This window comes from Salvelinus fontinalis, chromosome 9 (assembly GCF_029448725.1).
Source record: "Salvelinus fontinalis isolate EN_2023a chromosome 9, ASM2944872v1, whole genome shotgun sequence".
In the NCBI taxonomy this organism is placed as follows: Eukaryota; Metazoa; Chordata; class Actinopteri; order Salmoniformes; family Salmonidae; genus Salvelinus; species Salvelinus fontinalis.
This window is the reverse complement of record NC_074673.1, coordinates 5,328,858-5,345,053: the sequence shown is the minus strand read 5'-3', so window position 1 is coordinate 5,345,053 and position 16,196 is coordinate 5,328,858. Positions and strand designations below refer to the sequence as shown.

The window sequence follows — 16,196 nt, the reverse complement described above, 5'->3', positions numbered from 1 at the left end:
TGGGTGTATTGATACACCATCCAAAAATGTCAATAATAACTTCACCATGCTTCTTTTTTTGTATTACCCATCTACCAAATAGGAGCCCTTCTTTGCGAGGCATTGGAAAACCTCCCTTGTCTTTGTGGTTGAATCTGTGTTTGAAATTCCCTGCTCGACTGATATTTGTAGATAATTGTATGTGTGGGATACAGAGATGATGTAGTCATTCAAACATCATGTTAAACACTATTTATAAGTTGCACGAGTCCATGTTATTATTATGTGACTTGTTAAGCACATGTTTAATCCTTAACTTATTTAGGTTTTCCATAACAAAGGGCTTGAATACTTGTTGACTCAAGTCATTTCAGCTTTTCCTTTTGAATTCATCTGTACAAATTATGAAAAACATAATTCCACTTTTGACATTACGGGGTATTGTGTGTAGGCCAGTGACATAAAATCTCCACGTAATCCATTTTAAATTCAGGCTATAACAACAACAAAATGTAGAACACGTCAAGGGGTGTGAACACTTTCTGAAGGCACTGTGTCTGTCATGTTCAGGGACCCTTTTCATCTCTGAGAGAGAGTGAGGGAGTGAGAGACAGAGAGAGAGGCAGAAAGAGAGGGAGAGAGGCAGACAGAAAGGGAGAGCGCGAGAGACAGACAGAGAGGGAGAGAGACAGACAGACAGTGGGAGAGCGAGAGAGAGAGACAGAGAGAGAGAGAGAGAGAGTAGGAGAGCGAGAGAGAGAGACAGAGAGAGAGAGAGACAGAGTAGGAGAGCGAGAGAGAGAGAGAGACAGAGAGAGAGAGAGAGAGAGACAGAGAGAGAGAGAGACAGAGAGAGAGAGAGAGAGAGAGAGTAGGAGAGAGAGAGAGAGAGAGAGACAGAGAGAGAGAGAGACAGAGAGAGAGAGAGAGAGAGAGAGAGAGAGTAGGAGAGCGAGAGAGAGAGCTGCACTTCCTAACCTCCTGCCCAATGTATGACCATATTAGAGACACATATTTCCCTCAGATCACACAGATCCACAAAGAATTCGAAAACAAATCCAATTTTGATAAACTCCCATATCTACTGGGTGAAATTCCACAGTGTGCCATCACAGCAGCAAGATGTGTGACCTGTTGCCACAAGAAAAGGGCAACCAGTGAAGAACAAACACCATTGTAAATACAACCCATATTTATGCTTACTTATTTTAACTTGTGTGCTTTAACCATTTGTACATTGTTACAACACTGTATATATTTAATATGACACTTGTAATGTCTTTATTGTTTTGAAACTTCTGTATGTGTAATGTTTACTGTTAATTCGTTTTGTTTGTTTCACTTTTGTGTATTGTCTACCTCACTTGCTTTGGCAATGTTAACACATGTTTCCCATGCCAATAAAGCCCCTTGAATTGAATTGAATTGAGAGAGACAGAGTAGGAGAGCGAGAGAGAGACAGAGAGAGAGAGACAGAGAGACAGAGTAGGAGAGCGAGAGAGAGACAGAGAGAGAGAGACACAGAGTGTGTGTGTGAGAGAGAGACAGAGACAGAGTAGGAGAGCGAGAGAGAGAGAGACAGAGAGAGAGAGAGAGACAGAGAGACACAGAGTGTGTGTGTGAGAGAGAGACAGAGAGAGAGAGACAGAGAGACACAGAGTGTGTGTGTGAGAGAGAGACAGAGAGAGAGAGAGAGACCGAGTAATTCCACGGTCCTTACGGATAACCCAGCTCCATGAAGTTGTTCCAGGTTTGTTTTAGTACCATGATGACTCCCATTTGTAGACACAGATCGATCAGACAACCACTGGGGTGGCACTGGAAATAAAAACCAACAACTATTAATTACAGTACAAATCACTGAGTGAAAAACCCCACAAAAACAGTAACATCCACATCGCCAGATTTACTGCAACTGAATAAAATAGAACACAAAGTAAAACAATCCCAAAGTATTATATTCATATAAAACCTACTGCTTTATAAAATCAGAGAGAGCTTTATTAGTCACTGGGAGATCAACAGGGTGACCAGAGCTCTCTACAGGGAACAGGGAGACCAGAGCTCTCTACAGGGAACAGGGAGACCAGAGCTCTCTACAGGGAACAGGGAGATCAGAGCTCTCTACAGGGAACAGGGAGACCAGAGCCCTCTACAGGGAACAGGGAGACCAGAGCTCTCTACATGGAACAGGGAGACCAGAGCTCTCTACAGGGAACAGGGAGACCAGAGCTCTCTACAGGGATCAGGGAGACCAGAGCTCTCTACAGGGAACAGGGAGACCAGAGCTCTCTTCAGGGAACAGGGAGACCAGAGCTCTCTACAGGGAACAGGGAGACCAGAGCTCTCTACAGGGAACAGGGAGACCAGAGCTCTCTACAGGGAACAGGGAGACCAGAGCTCTCTACAGGGAACAGGGAGACCAGAGTCCTCTACAGGGAACAGGGAGACCAGAGCTCTCTACAGGGAACAGGGAGACCAGAGCTCTCTACAGGGAACAGGGAGACCAGAGCTCTCTACAGGGAACAGGGAGACCTTTAGAACACAGACCATGGTTTGGTTGCTGGATTGCTTCCTGACTCCACTCACCTCCTCCAGTCTCCATCTATTGAACAGTTTGTTATATTTCCCTGGTCTGCCGGCGAACCTAAACACAGTCAGAGTGAAGATATTAGCTTCAGTTTAATTCTCCGGGACAGTTCAACACAGAACTAACTGTGAGCTGATTGAAACTTTCACAGAACCTTACTCACACAGACAACTTATTTGGTGAATCAACATATTTCGGGGAATCTGAGGAATCATGAGATTGTAAGAACAAATTGTTTATTCTATTTGAAAAGAGAACCTGCAATGGAGGGGGGAGCATGTGGAACTTCTGCTGTTATATTTATTGAGGGCGTCTTCCAACCCCCCCCCCCCCCCCCCCCGTCTGTTACGACATTTAAAAAGGTGACCTTTAATAGTTACCTTCCAAGGAAGAAAGCGATGTAGAACGTAGAGCTGTTCAAGTTTACAAACTGGAAGAGAAACATCTTGAGAGAAAAACTGTTCTCCCATTCTGACTCAGTCCGTGGGTGTTCTACAGAGAGAAGGAGGGGGAGAGAGAGAGGGAGGGAGGGGGGGAGCGGGACGGAGAGAGAGAGGGGGAGAGAGAGAACGAGCGGGGAAGAGGGATGGAGAGGGAGGGAGGGAGGGAGGGAGGGAGGGAGGGAGGGAGGGAGGGAGGGAGGGAGGGAGGGAGGGGGAGAGAGAGGGAGGGAGCGAACGAGGGTGAGAGAGAGAGAGGAAGGGGGAGAGAGAGAGGGAGAGAGAGAGAGAGCGAGGGGGAGAGAGCGAGGGGGAGAGAGAGAGAGAGAGAGCGAGGGAGAGAGAGAGAGAGAGCGAGGGAGGGAGGGAGGGAGGGGGAGAGAGAGAAGAGAGGAAGAGAGGGGGGAAGGGGGAGAGAGGAAGAGGGAGGGGAAGAGATAGAGGGGGAGAGAGAGAGGAAGAGGGGGAGGGAGGGGGAGAGAGAGAGGAAGAGAGGGAGGGGAGAGGAAGAGAGGGAGGGAGGGGGAGAGAGGAAGAGAGAGAGGAAGGGGGAGAGAGGAAGAGAGGGAGGAAGGGGGAGAGAGGAAGAGAGAGAGGGAGGGAGGGGGAGAGAGGAAGAGAGGGAGGAAGGGGGAGAGAGGAAGAGAGGGAGGAAGGGGGAGAGAGGAAGAGAGGGAGGAAGGGGGAGAGAGATAGAGAGATGACAGAAGGTGACATGTACCTCTGAAGCAACATATGTGTAACGTTAACGAGGGTTCTGCTCACCTAAATTGGTGAGAAGGTAAGCCACCTTTTCATATACCTGAAGAGAGAATAGCAAAGCTGTTTTGAGACAGATACCCATCACATTACAGATACCCATCAGTTACCCATCACATTACAGATACCCATCCAGATACAAATCACATTACAGATACCCACCCAGATACCCATCACATTACAGATACCCATCACATTACAGATACCCATCACATTACAGATACCCATCACATTACAGATACCCATCCCAGATACCCATCACATTACAGATACCCATCACATTACAGATACCCATCACATTACAGATACCCACCCAGATACCCATCACATTACAGATACCCATCACATTACAGATACCCATCACATTACAGATACCCACCCAGATACCCACCGAAATACCCATCACATTACAGATACCCATCAGTTACCCATCACATTACAGATACCCATCCAGATACAAATCACATTACAGATACCCACCCAGATACCCATCACATTACAGATACCCATCACATTACAGATACCCATCCCAGATACCCATCACATTACAGATACCCATCACATTACAGATACCCATCACATTACAGATACCCACCCAGATACCCATCACATTACAGATACCCATCACATTACAGATACCCATCACATTACAGATACCCACCCAGATACCCACCGAAATACCCATCACATTACAGATACCCACCCAGATACCCATCACATTACAGATACCCACCAAGATACCCATCACATTACAGATACCCATCACATTACAGATACCCACCCAGAAACCCATCACATTACAGATACCCACCCAGATACCCATCACATTACAGATACCCACCCAGATACCCATCACATTACAGATACCCACCCAGATACCATCACATTACAGATACCCATCACATTACAGATACCCACCCAGATACCCATCACATTACAGATACCCACCCAGATACCCATCACATTACAGATACCCACCCAGATACCATCACATTACAGATACCCACCCAGATACCCATCACATTACAGATACCCACCAGATACCCATCACATTACAGATACCCATCACATTACAGATACCCACCCAGATACCCATCACATTACAGATACCCATCACATTACAGATACCCACCCAGATACCCATCACATTACAGATACCCACCCAGATACCCATCACATTACAGATACCCACCAGATACCCATCACATTACAGATACCCATCACATTACAGATACCCACCCAGATACCCATCACATTACAGATACCCATCACATTACAGATACCCATCACATTACAGATACCCACCACATTACAGATACCCACCCAGATACCCATCACATTACAGATACCCACCCAGATACCCATCACATTACAGATACCCACCCAGATACCCATCACATTACAGATACCCATCACATTACAGATACCCATCACATTACAGATACCCATCACATTACAGATACCCATCACATTACAGATACCCACCACATTACAGATACCCACCCAGTTACCCATCACATTACAGATACCCATCACATTACAGATACCCACCCAGATACCCATCACATTACAGATACCCATCACATTACAGATACCCACCCAGATACCCATCACATTACAGATACCCACCCAGATACCCATCACATTACAGATACCCACCCAGATACCATCACATTACAGATACCCATCACATTACAGATACCCACCCAGATACCCATCACATTACAGATACCCATCACATTACAGATACCCATCACATTACAGATACCCACCCAGATACCCATCACATTACAGATACCCACCAGATACCCATCACATTACAGATACCCACCCAGATACCCATCACATTACAGATACCCATCACATTACAGATACCCATCACATTACAGATACCCACCACATTACAGATACCCACCCAGATACCCATCACATTACAGATACCCATCACAGATACCCACCACATTACAGATACCCACCCAGTTACCCATCACATTACAGATACCCATCACATTACAGATACCCACCCAGATACCCATCACATTACAGATACCCATCACATTACAGATACCCACCCAGATACCCATCACATTACAGATACCCACCCAGACACCCATCACATTACAGATACCCACCCAGATACCCATCACATTACAGATACCCACCCAGATACCCATCACATTACAGATACCCACCCAGATACCAATCACATTACAGATACCCACCAGATACCAATCACATTACAGACACCCATCACATTACAGATACCCACCCAGATACCCATCACAATACAGATACCCACCCAGATACCCATCACATTACAGATACCCACCCAGATACCCATCACATTACAGATACCCACCAGATACCAATCACATTACAGATACCCATCACAATACAGATACCCACCCAGATACCCATCACATTACAGATACCCACCCAGATACCCATCACATTACAGATACCCATCACGTTACAGATACCCATCACATTACAGATACCCACCAGATACCCATCACATTACAGATACCCATCACATTACAGATACCCACCAGATACCAATCACATTACAGATACCCACCAGTTACCCATCACATTACAGATACCCATCACATTACAGATACCCACCCAGATACCCATCACATTACAGATACCCACCAGTTACCCATCACATTACAGATACCCACCCAGTTACCCATCACATTACAGATACCCACCCAGTTACCCATCACATTACAGATACCCATCACATTACAGATACCCATCACATTACAGATACCCATCACATTACAGATACCCACCCAGATACCCATCACATTACAGATACCCACCCAGATACCCATCACATTACAGATACCCACCCAGATACCCATCACATTACAGATACCCATCACATTACAGATACCCATCACATTACAGATACCCATCCAGATACCCATCACATTACAGATACCCACCCAGATACCCATCACATTACAGATACCCATCCAGATACCCATCACATTACAGATACCCACCCAGATACCCATCACATTACAGATACCATCACATTACAGATACCCATCACATTACAGATACCCACCCAGATACCCATCACATTACAGATACCCACCCAGATACCCATCACACAATATCCTGTACGACTGTGGATGAGGTGGCTTGGCTTAACAGTTTGGCAAGACATCGATCACATTGAGGGACATGAAGTTGTTGGGTTATAGGGCCAGAACCCACCACAATGAGACATGATCATGAAGTTGACTCTGGTTCCAGAGGGTTATAGGGCCAGAACCCACCACAATGAGACATGATCATGAAGTTGATACAGACTCTGGTTCCAGAGGGTTATAGGGCCAGAACCCACCACAATGAGACATGATCATGAAGTTGATACAAACTCTGGTTCCAGAGGGTTATAGGGCCAGAACCCACCACAATGAGACATGATCATGAAGTTTATATAGAATCTGGTTCCAGCGGTTTATAGGGCCAGAACCCACCACAATGAGACATGATCATGAAGTTGACTCTGGTTCCAGAGGGTTATAGGGCCAGAACCCACCACAATGAGACATGATCATGAAGTTGACTCTGGTTCCAGAAGGTTATAGGGCCAGAACCCACCACAATGAGACATGATCATGAAGTTGATACAAACTCCGGTTCCAGAGGGTTATAGGGCCAGAACCCACCACAATGAGACATGATCATGAAGTTGATACAGACTCTGGTTCCAGAGGGTTATAGGGCCAGAACCCACCACATTCAGAGACATGATGATCATGAAGTTGATACAGACTCTGGTTCCAGAGGGTTATGAGGCCAGAACCCACCACAATGAGACATGATCATGAAGTTGATACAGACTCTGGTTCCAGAGGGTTATAGGGCCAGAACCCACCACAATGAGACATGATCATGAAGTTGATACAGACTCTGGTTCCAGAGGGTTATAGGGCCAGAACCCACCACAATGAGACATGATCATGAAGTTGACTCTGGTTCCAGAGGGTTATAGGGCCAGAACCCACCACAATGAGACATGATCATGAAGTTTACTCTGGTTCCAGAGGGTTATAGGGCCAGAACCCACCACATTCAGAGACATGATGATCATGAAGTTGACACAGACTCCGGTTCCAGAGGTTGCAAACGGCCAGTTCTTCTTGACAAACTCCCAGTCGATCGATGCAAACTTCTCCATGGCAATCAGTCGGAACACCACCACCGCAAACACCGCTGTCAGGACCAGAGAAATCTGGAGAGGAGACACACACATAAACACACACATAAACACACACAGATACACACACAGATACACACACAGATACACACACAGAAACACACACAGATACACACACATAAACACACACATAAACACACACATAAAAACACACATAAACACACACAGATACACACACAGATACACACACAGATACACACACAGATACACACACAGATACACACACAGATACACACACATAAACACACACATAAACACACACATAAACACACACAGATACACACACAGATACACACACAGATACACACACAGATACACACACAGATACACACACATAAACACACACATAAACACACACAGATACACACACAGATACACACACATAAACACACACAGACCCACACACACATAAACACACACAAACACACACATAAACACGCACAGATACACACACAGAGAGAAAGTGGAGGGGGCGAGAGACAGAAATAGACAGCAGAACTAGACTACTTATGAGGCTGTCCGTTTTGGGGGGTAATACATCCTGGCTGGGTCTGGGAACGTGTCCGTTTTGGGGGTTATACATCCTGGCTGGGTCTGGGAACGTGTCCGTTTTGGGGGGTAATACATCCTGGCTGGGTCTGGGAACGTGTCCGTTTTGGGGGGTAATACATCCTGGCTGGGTCTGGGAACGTGTCCGTTTTGGGGGGTAATACATCCTGGCTGGGTCTGGGAACGTGTCCGTTTTGGGGGGTAATACATCCTGGCTGGGTCTGGGAACGTGTCCGTTTTGGGGGGTAATACATCCTGGCTGGGTCTGGGAACGTGTCCGTTTTGGGGGGTAATACATCCTGGCTGGGTCTGGGAACGTGTCCGTTTTGGGGGTAATACATCCTGGCTGGGTCTGGGAACGTGTCCGTTTTGGGGGGTAATACATCCTGGCTGGGTCTGGGAACGTGTCCGTTTTGGGGGGTAATACATCCTGGCTGGGTCTGGGAACGTGTCCGTTTTGGGGGTAATACATCCTGGCTGGGTCTGGGAACGTGTCCGTTTTGGGGGGTAATACATCCTGGCTGGGTCTGGGAACGTGTCCGTTTTGGGGGGTAATACATCCTGGCTGGGTCTGGGAACGTGTCCGTTTTGGGGGTAATACATCCTGGCTGGGTCTGGGAACGTGTCCGTTTTGGGGGTAATACATCCTGGCTGGGTCTGGGAACGTGTCCGTTTTGGGGGTAATACATCCTGGCTGGGTCTGGGAACGTGTCCGTTTTGGGGGTAAGACATCCTGGCTGGGTCTGGGAACGTGTCCGTTTTGGGGGGTAATACATCCTGGCTGGGTCTGGGAACGTGTCCGTTTTGGGGGTAATACATCCTGGCTGGGTCTGGGAACGTGTCCGTTTTGGGGGGTAATACATCCTGGCTGGGTCTGGGAACGTGTCCGTTTTGGGGGTAATACATCCTGGCTGGGTCTGGGAACGTGTCCGTTTTGGGGGTAATACATCCTGGCTGGGTCTGGGAACGTGTCCGTTTTGGGGGTAATACATCCTGGCTGGGTCTGGGAACGTGTCCGTTTTGGGGGGTAATACATCCTGGCTAGTTCTGGGAACGTGTTCGTTTTGGGGGGTAATACATCCTGGCTGGGTCTGGGAACGTGTCCGTTTTGGGGGGTAATACATCCTGGCTGGGTCTGGGAACGTGTCCGTTTTGGGGGGTAATACATCCTGGCTGGGTCTGGGAACGTGTCCGTTTTGGGGGTAATACATCCTGGCTGGGTCTGGGAACGTGTCCGTTTTGGGGGGTAATACATCCTGGCTGGGTCTGGGAACGTGTCCGTTTTGGGGGTAATACATCCTGGCTGGGTCTGGGAACGTGTCCGTTTTGGGGGGTAATACATCCTGGCTGGGTCTGGGAACGTGTCCGTTTTGGAGGTAATACATCCTGGCTGGGTCTGGGAACGTGTCCGTTTTGGGGGTAATACATCCTGGCTGGGTCTGGGAACGTGTCCGTTTTGGGGGTAATACATCCTGGCTGGGTCTGGGAACGTGTCCGTTTTGGGGGTAATACATCCTGGCTGGGTCTGGGAACGTGTCCGTTTTGGGGGGTAATACATCCTGGCTGGGTCTGGGAACGTGTCCGTTTTGGGGGGTAATACATCCTGGCTGGGTCTGGGAACGTGTCCGTTTTGGGGGGTAATACATCCTGGCTGGGTCTGGGAACGTGTCCGTTTTGGGGGTAATACATCCTGGCTGGGTCTGGGAACGTGTCCGTTTTGGGGGGTAATACATCCTGGCTGCGTCTGGGAACGTGTCTGTTTTGGAGGGTAATACATCCTGGCTGGGTCTGGGAACGTGTCCGTTTTGGGGGGTAATACATCCTGGCTGGGTCTGGGAACGTGTCCGTTTTGGGGGGTAATACATCCTGGCTGGGTCTGGGAACGTGTCCGTTTTGGGGGGTAATACATCCTGGCTGGGTCTGGGAACGTGTCCGTTTTGGGGGGTAATACATCCTGGCTGGGTCTGGGAACGTGTCCGTTTTGGGGGGTAATACATCCTGGCTGGGTCTGAGAACGTGTCCGTTTTGGGGGGTAATACATCCTGGCTGGGTCTGGGAACGTGTCCGTTTTGGGGGGTAATACATCCTGGCTGGGTCTGGGAACGTGTCCGTTTTGGGGGGTAAAACATCCTGGCTGGCTCTGGGAACGTGTCCGTTTTGGTGGGTAATACATCCTGGCTGGGTCTGGGAACGTGTCCGTTTTGGGGGTAATACATCCTGGCTGGGTCTGGGAACGTGTCCGTTTTGGGGGTAATACATCCTGGCTGGGTCTGGGAACGTGTCCGTTTTGGGGGTAATACATCCTGGCTGGGTCTGGGAACGTGTCCGTTTTGGGGGTAATACATCCTGGCTGGGTCTGGGAACGTGTCCGTTTTGGGGGGTAATACATCCTGGCTGGGTCTGGGAACGTGTCCGTTTTGGGGGTAATACATCCTGGCTGGGTCTGGGAACGTGTCCGTTTTGGGGGGTAATACATCCTGGCTGGGTCTGGGAACGTGTCCGTTTTGGGGGTAATACAACCTGGCTGGGTCTGGGAACGTGTCCGTTTTGGGGGTAATACATCCTGGCTGGGTCTGGGAACGTGTCCGTTTTGGGGGTAAGACATCCTGGCTGGGTCTGGGAACGTGTCCGTTTTGGGGGGTAATACATCCTGGCTGGGTCTGGGAACGTGTTCGTTTTGGGGGGTAATACATCCTGGCTGGGTCTGGGAACGTGTCCGTTTTGGGGGGTAATACATCCTGGCTGGGTCTGGGAACGTGTCCGTTTTGGGGGTAATACATCCTGGCTGGGTCTGGGAACGTGTCCGTTTTGGGGGGTAATACATCCTGGCTGGGTCTGGGAACGTGTCCGTTTTGGGGGTAATACATCCTGGCTGGGTCTGGGAACGTGTCCGTTTTGGGGGTAATACATCCTGGCTGGGTCTGGGAACGTGTCCGTTTTGGGGGGTAATACATCCTGGCTGGGTCTGGGAACGTGTCCGTTTTGGGGGTAATACATCCTGGCTGGGTCTGGGAACGTGTCCGTTTTGGAGGTAATACATCCTGGCTGGGTCTGGGAACGTGTCCGTTTTGGGGGTAATACATCCTGGCTGGGTCTGGGAACGTGTCCGTTTTGGGGGTAATACATCCTGGCTGGGTCTGGGAACGTGTCCGTTTTGGGGGGTAATACATCCTGGCTGGGTCTGGGAACGTGTCCGTTTTGGGGGGTAATACATCCTGGCTGGGTCTGGGAACGTGTCCGTTTTGGGGGGTAATACATCCTGGCTGGGTCTGGGAACGTGTCCGTTTTGGGGGGTAATACATCCTGGCTGGGTCTGGGAACGTGTCCGTTTTGGGGGGTAATACATCCTGGCTGGGTCTGGGAACGTGTCCGTTTTGGGGGGTAATACATCCTGGCTGGGTCTGGGAACGTGTCCGTTTTGGGGGGTAATACATCCTGGCTGGGTCTGGGAACGTGTCCGTTTTGGGGGTAATACATCCTGGCTTGTTCTGGGAACGTGTCCGTTTTGGGGGTAATACATCCTGGCTGGGTCTGGGAACGTGTCCGTTTTGGGGGGTAATACATCCTGGCTGGGTCTGGGAACGTGTCCGTTTTGGGGGGTAATACATCCTGGCTGGGTCTGGGAACGTGTCCGTTTTGGGGGTAATACATCCTGGCTGGGTCTGGGAACGTGTCCGTTTTGGGGGGTAATACATCCTGGCTGGGTCTGGGAACGTGTCCGTTTTGGGGGTAATACATCCTGGCTGGGTCTGGGAACGTGTCCGTTTTGGGGGTAATACATCCTGGCTGGGTCTGGGAACGTGTCCGTTTTGGTGGGTAATACATCCTGGCTGGGTCTGGGAACGTGTCCGTTTTGGGGGGTAATACATCCTGGCTGGGTCTGGGAACGTGCCCGTTTTGGGGGGTAATACATCCTGGCTGGGTCTGGGAACGTGTCCGTTTTGGGGGGTAATACATCCTGGCTGGGTCTGGGAACGTGTCCGTTTTGGGGGTAATACATCCTGGCTGGGTCTGGGAACGTGTCCGTTTTGGGGGTAATACATCCTGGCTGGGTCTGGGAACGTGTCCGTTTTGGGGGTAATACATCCTGGCTGGGTCTGGGAACGTGTCCGTTTTGGGGGTAAAACATCCTGGCTGGGTCTGGGAACGTGTCCGTTTTGGGGGTAATACATCCTGGCTGGGTCTGGGAACGTGTCCGTTTTGGGGGGTAATACATCCTGGCTGGGTCTGGGAACGTGTCCGTTTTGGGGGTAATACATCCTGGCTGGGTCTGGGAACGTGTCCGTTTTGGGGGGTAATACATCCTGGCTGGGTCTGGGAACGTGTCCGTTTTGGGGGTAATACATCCTGGCTGGGTCTGGGAACGTGTCCGTTTTGGGGGTAATACATCCTGGCTGGGTCTGGGAACGTGTCCGTTTTGGGGGGTAATACATCCTGGCTGGGTCTGGGAACGTGTCCGTTTTGGGTGTAATACATCCTGGCTGGGTCTGGGAACGTGTCCGTTTTGGGGGTAATACATCCTGGCTGGGTCTGGGAACGTGTCCGTTTTGGGGGGTAATACATCCTGGCTGGGTCTGGGAACGTGTCCGTTTTGGGGGGTAATACATCCTGGCTGGGTCTGGGAACGTGTCCGTTTTGGGGGGTAATACATCCTGGCTGGGTCTGGGAACGTGTCCGTTTTGGGGGGTAATACATCCTGGCTGGGTCTGGGAACGTGTCCGTTTTGGGGGTAATACATCCTGGCTGGGTCTGGGAACGTGTCCGTTTTGGGGGTAATACATCCTGGCTGGGTCTGGGAACGTGTCCGTTTTGGGGGGTAATACATCCTGGCTGGGTCTGGGAACGTGTCCGTTTTGGGGGTAATACATCCTGGCTGGGTCTGGGAACGTGTCCGTTTTGGGGGTAATACATCCTGGCTGGGTCTGGGAACGTGTCCGTTTTGGGGGGTAATACATCCTGGCTGGGTCTGGGAACGTGTCCGTTTTGGGGGGTAATACCTCCTGGCTGGGTCTGGGAACGTGTCCGTTTTGGGGGGTAATACATCCTGGCTGGGTCTGGGAACGTGTCCGTTTTGGGGGGTAATACATCCTGGCTGGGTCTGGGAACGTGTCCGTTTTGGGGGGTAATACATCCTGGCTGGGTCTGGGAACGTGTCCGTTTTGGGGGTAATACATCCTGGCTGGGTCTGGGAACGTGTCCGTTTTGGGGGGTAATACATCCTGGCTGGGTCTGGGAACGTGCCCGTTTTGGGGGGTAATACATCCTGGCTGGGTCTGGGAACGTGTCCGTTTTGGGGGGTAATACATCCTGGCTGGGTCTGGGAACGTGTCCGTTTTGGGGGTAATACATCCTGGCTGGGTCTGGGAACGTGTCCGTTTTGGGGGTAATACATCCTGGCTGGGTCTGGGAACGTGTCCGTTTTGGGGGTAATACATCCTGGCTGGGTCTGTGAACGTGTCCGTTTTGGGGGTAATACATCCTGGCTGGGTCTGGGAACGTGTCCGTTTTGGGGGTAATACATCCTGGCTGGGTCTGGGAACGTGTCCGTTTTGGGGGTAATACATCCTGGCTGGGTCTGGGAACGTGTCCGTTTTGGGGGGTAATACATCCTGGCTGGGTCTGGGAACGTGTCCGTTTTGGGGGTAATACATCCTGGCTGGGTCTGGGAACGTGTCCGTTTTGGGGGTAATACATCCTGGCTGGGTCTGGGAACGTGTCCGTTTTGGGGGGTAATACATCCTGGCTGGGTCTGGGAACGTGTCCGTTTTGGGGGTAATACATCCTGGCTGGGTCTGGGAACGTGTCCGTTTTGGGGGTAATACATCCTGGCTGGGTCTGGGAACGTGTCCGTTTTGGGGGTAATACATCCTGGCTGGGTCTGGGAACGTGTCCGTTTTGGGGGTAATACATCCTGGCTGGGTCTGGGAACGTGTCCGTTTTGGGGGTAATACATCCTGGCTGGGTCTGGGAACGTGTCCGTTTTGGGGGTAATACATCCTGGCTGGGTCTGGGAACGTGTCCGTTTTGGGGGTAATACATCCTGGCTGGGTCTGGGAACGTGTCCGTTTTGGGGGGTAATACATCCTGGCTGGGTCTGGGAACATGTCCGTTTTGGGGGTAATACATCCTGGCTGGGTCTGGGAACGTGTCCGTTTTGGGGGGTAATACATCCTGGCTGGGTCTGGGAACGTGTCCGTTTTGGGGGTAATACATCCTAGCTGGGTCTGGGAACGTGTCCGTTTTGGGGGTAATACATCCTGGCTGGGTCTGGGAACGTGTCCGTTTTGGGGGTAAGACATCCTGGCTGGGTCTGGGAACGTGTCCGTTTTGGGGGGTAATACATCCTGGCTGGGTCTGGGAACGTGTCCGTTTTGGGGGGTAATACATCCTGGCTGGGTCTGGGAACGTGTCCGTTTTGGGGGTAATACATCCTGGCTGGGTCTGGGAACGTGTCCGTTTTGGGGTGTAATACATCCTGGCTGGGTCTGGGAACGTGTCCGTTTTGGGGGTAATACATCCTGGCTGGGTCTGGGAACGTGTCCGTTTTGGGGGGTAATACATCCTGGCTGGGTCTGGGAACGTGTCTGTTTTGGGGGTAATACATCCTGGCTGGGTCTGGGAACGTGTCCGTTTTGGGGGGTAATACATCCTGGCTGGGTCTGGGAACGTGTCCGTTTTGGGGGTAATACATCCTGGCTGGGTCTGGGAACGTGTCCATTTTGGGGGTAATACATCCTGGCTGGGTCTGGGAACGTGTCCGTTTTGGGGGGTAATACATCCTGGCTGGGTCTGGGAACGTGTCCGTTTTGGGGGTAATACATCCTGGCTGGGTCTGGGAACGTGTCCGTTTTGGGGGTAATACATCCTGGCTGGGTCTGGGAACGTGTCCGTTTTGGGGGGTAATACATCCTGGCTGGGTCTGGGAACGTGTCCGTTTTGGGGGGTAATACATCCTGGCTGGGTCTGGGAACGTGTCCGTTTTGGGGGGTAATACATCCTGGCTGGGTCTGGGAACGTGTCCGTTTTGGGGGGTAATACATCCTGGCTGGGTCTGGGAACGTTTCCGTTTTGGGGGGTAATACATCCTGGCTGGGTCTGGGAACGTGTCCGTTTTGGGGGGTAATACATCCTGGCTGGGTCTGGGAACGTGTCCGTTTTGGGGGGTAATACATCCTGGCTGGGTCTGGGAACGTGTCCGTTTTGGGGGTAATACATCCTGGCTGGGTCTGGGAACGTGTCCGTTTTGGGGGTAATACATCCTGGCTGGGTCTGGGAACGTGTGTTTACAATGTCTAGACTCTATGGAGCAACATTGTTCAACAATGACTCACTGTTACATGTCACAGACTCTAGACACGTCCTATTGTAGTTGAGTGATGAGCAACAATAAACAAACACGATCACAACAACAGAGGGGCAGAGTCACTGTTTCCAAGGAGTGGCTGTTGTATTGATGGGTCCTCTCCACCAGTGGGTGGTAGTAGGCTGCTAGAAAGATCATCTCTCTAGTAGGTAGAAAACTGTGTTCAAGGGTTGAGGGGGATGTCAGTTCATTTTCAACTCAGTCAATTTAGAAAGTAAACCGAAATTCCAAAACATTTCAGTGTACTTCTAGAATGTACTGAATTGAAATGGAATT

The 16,196-nt window shown here is 50.4% G+C and overlaps 1 protein-coding gene across 2 annotated transcripts in view; it reads right to left on the bottom strand.

The window, feature by feature from the left end:
• Window positions 1-16,196, bottom strand: part of LOC129861945 (anoctamin-3-like) — a 110,301-nt gene that overhangs the window by 19,077 nt on the left and 75,028 nt on the right. For both annotated transcript variants that reach the window (XM_055933171.1, XM_055933172.1), the window contains 5 exons: window positions 7,859-8,023; window positions 3,775-3,811; window positions 2,950-3,061; window positions 2,569-2,626; window positions 1,700-1,797 (listed from right to left, as the gene is read on the bottom strand). In XM_055933171.1, the coding sequence (XP_055789146.1) occupies window positions 1,700-1,797; window positions 2,569-2,626; window positions 2,950-3,061; window positions 3,775-3,811; window positions 7,859-8,023 (470 nt within the window). The remainder of the gene's footprint in view (window positions 1-1,699; window positions 1,798-2,568; window positions 2,627-2,949; window positions 3,062-3,774; window positions 3,812-7,858; window positions 8,024-16,196) is intronic.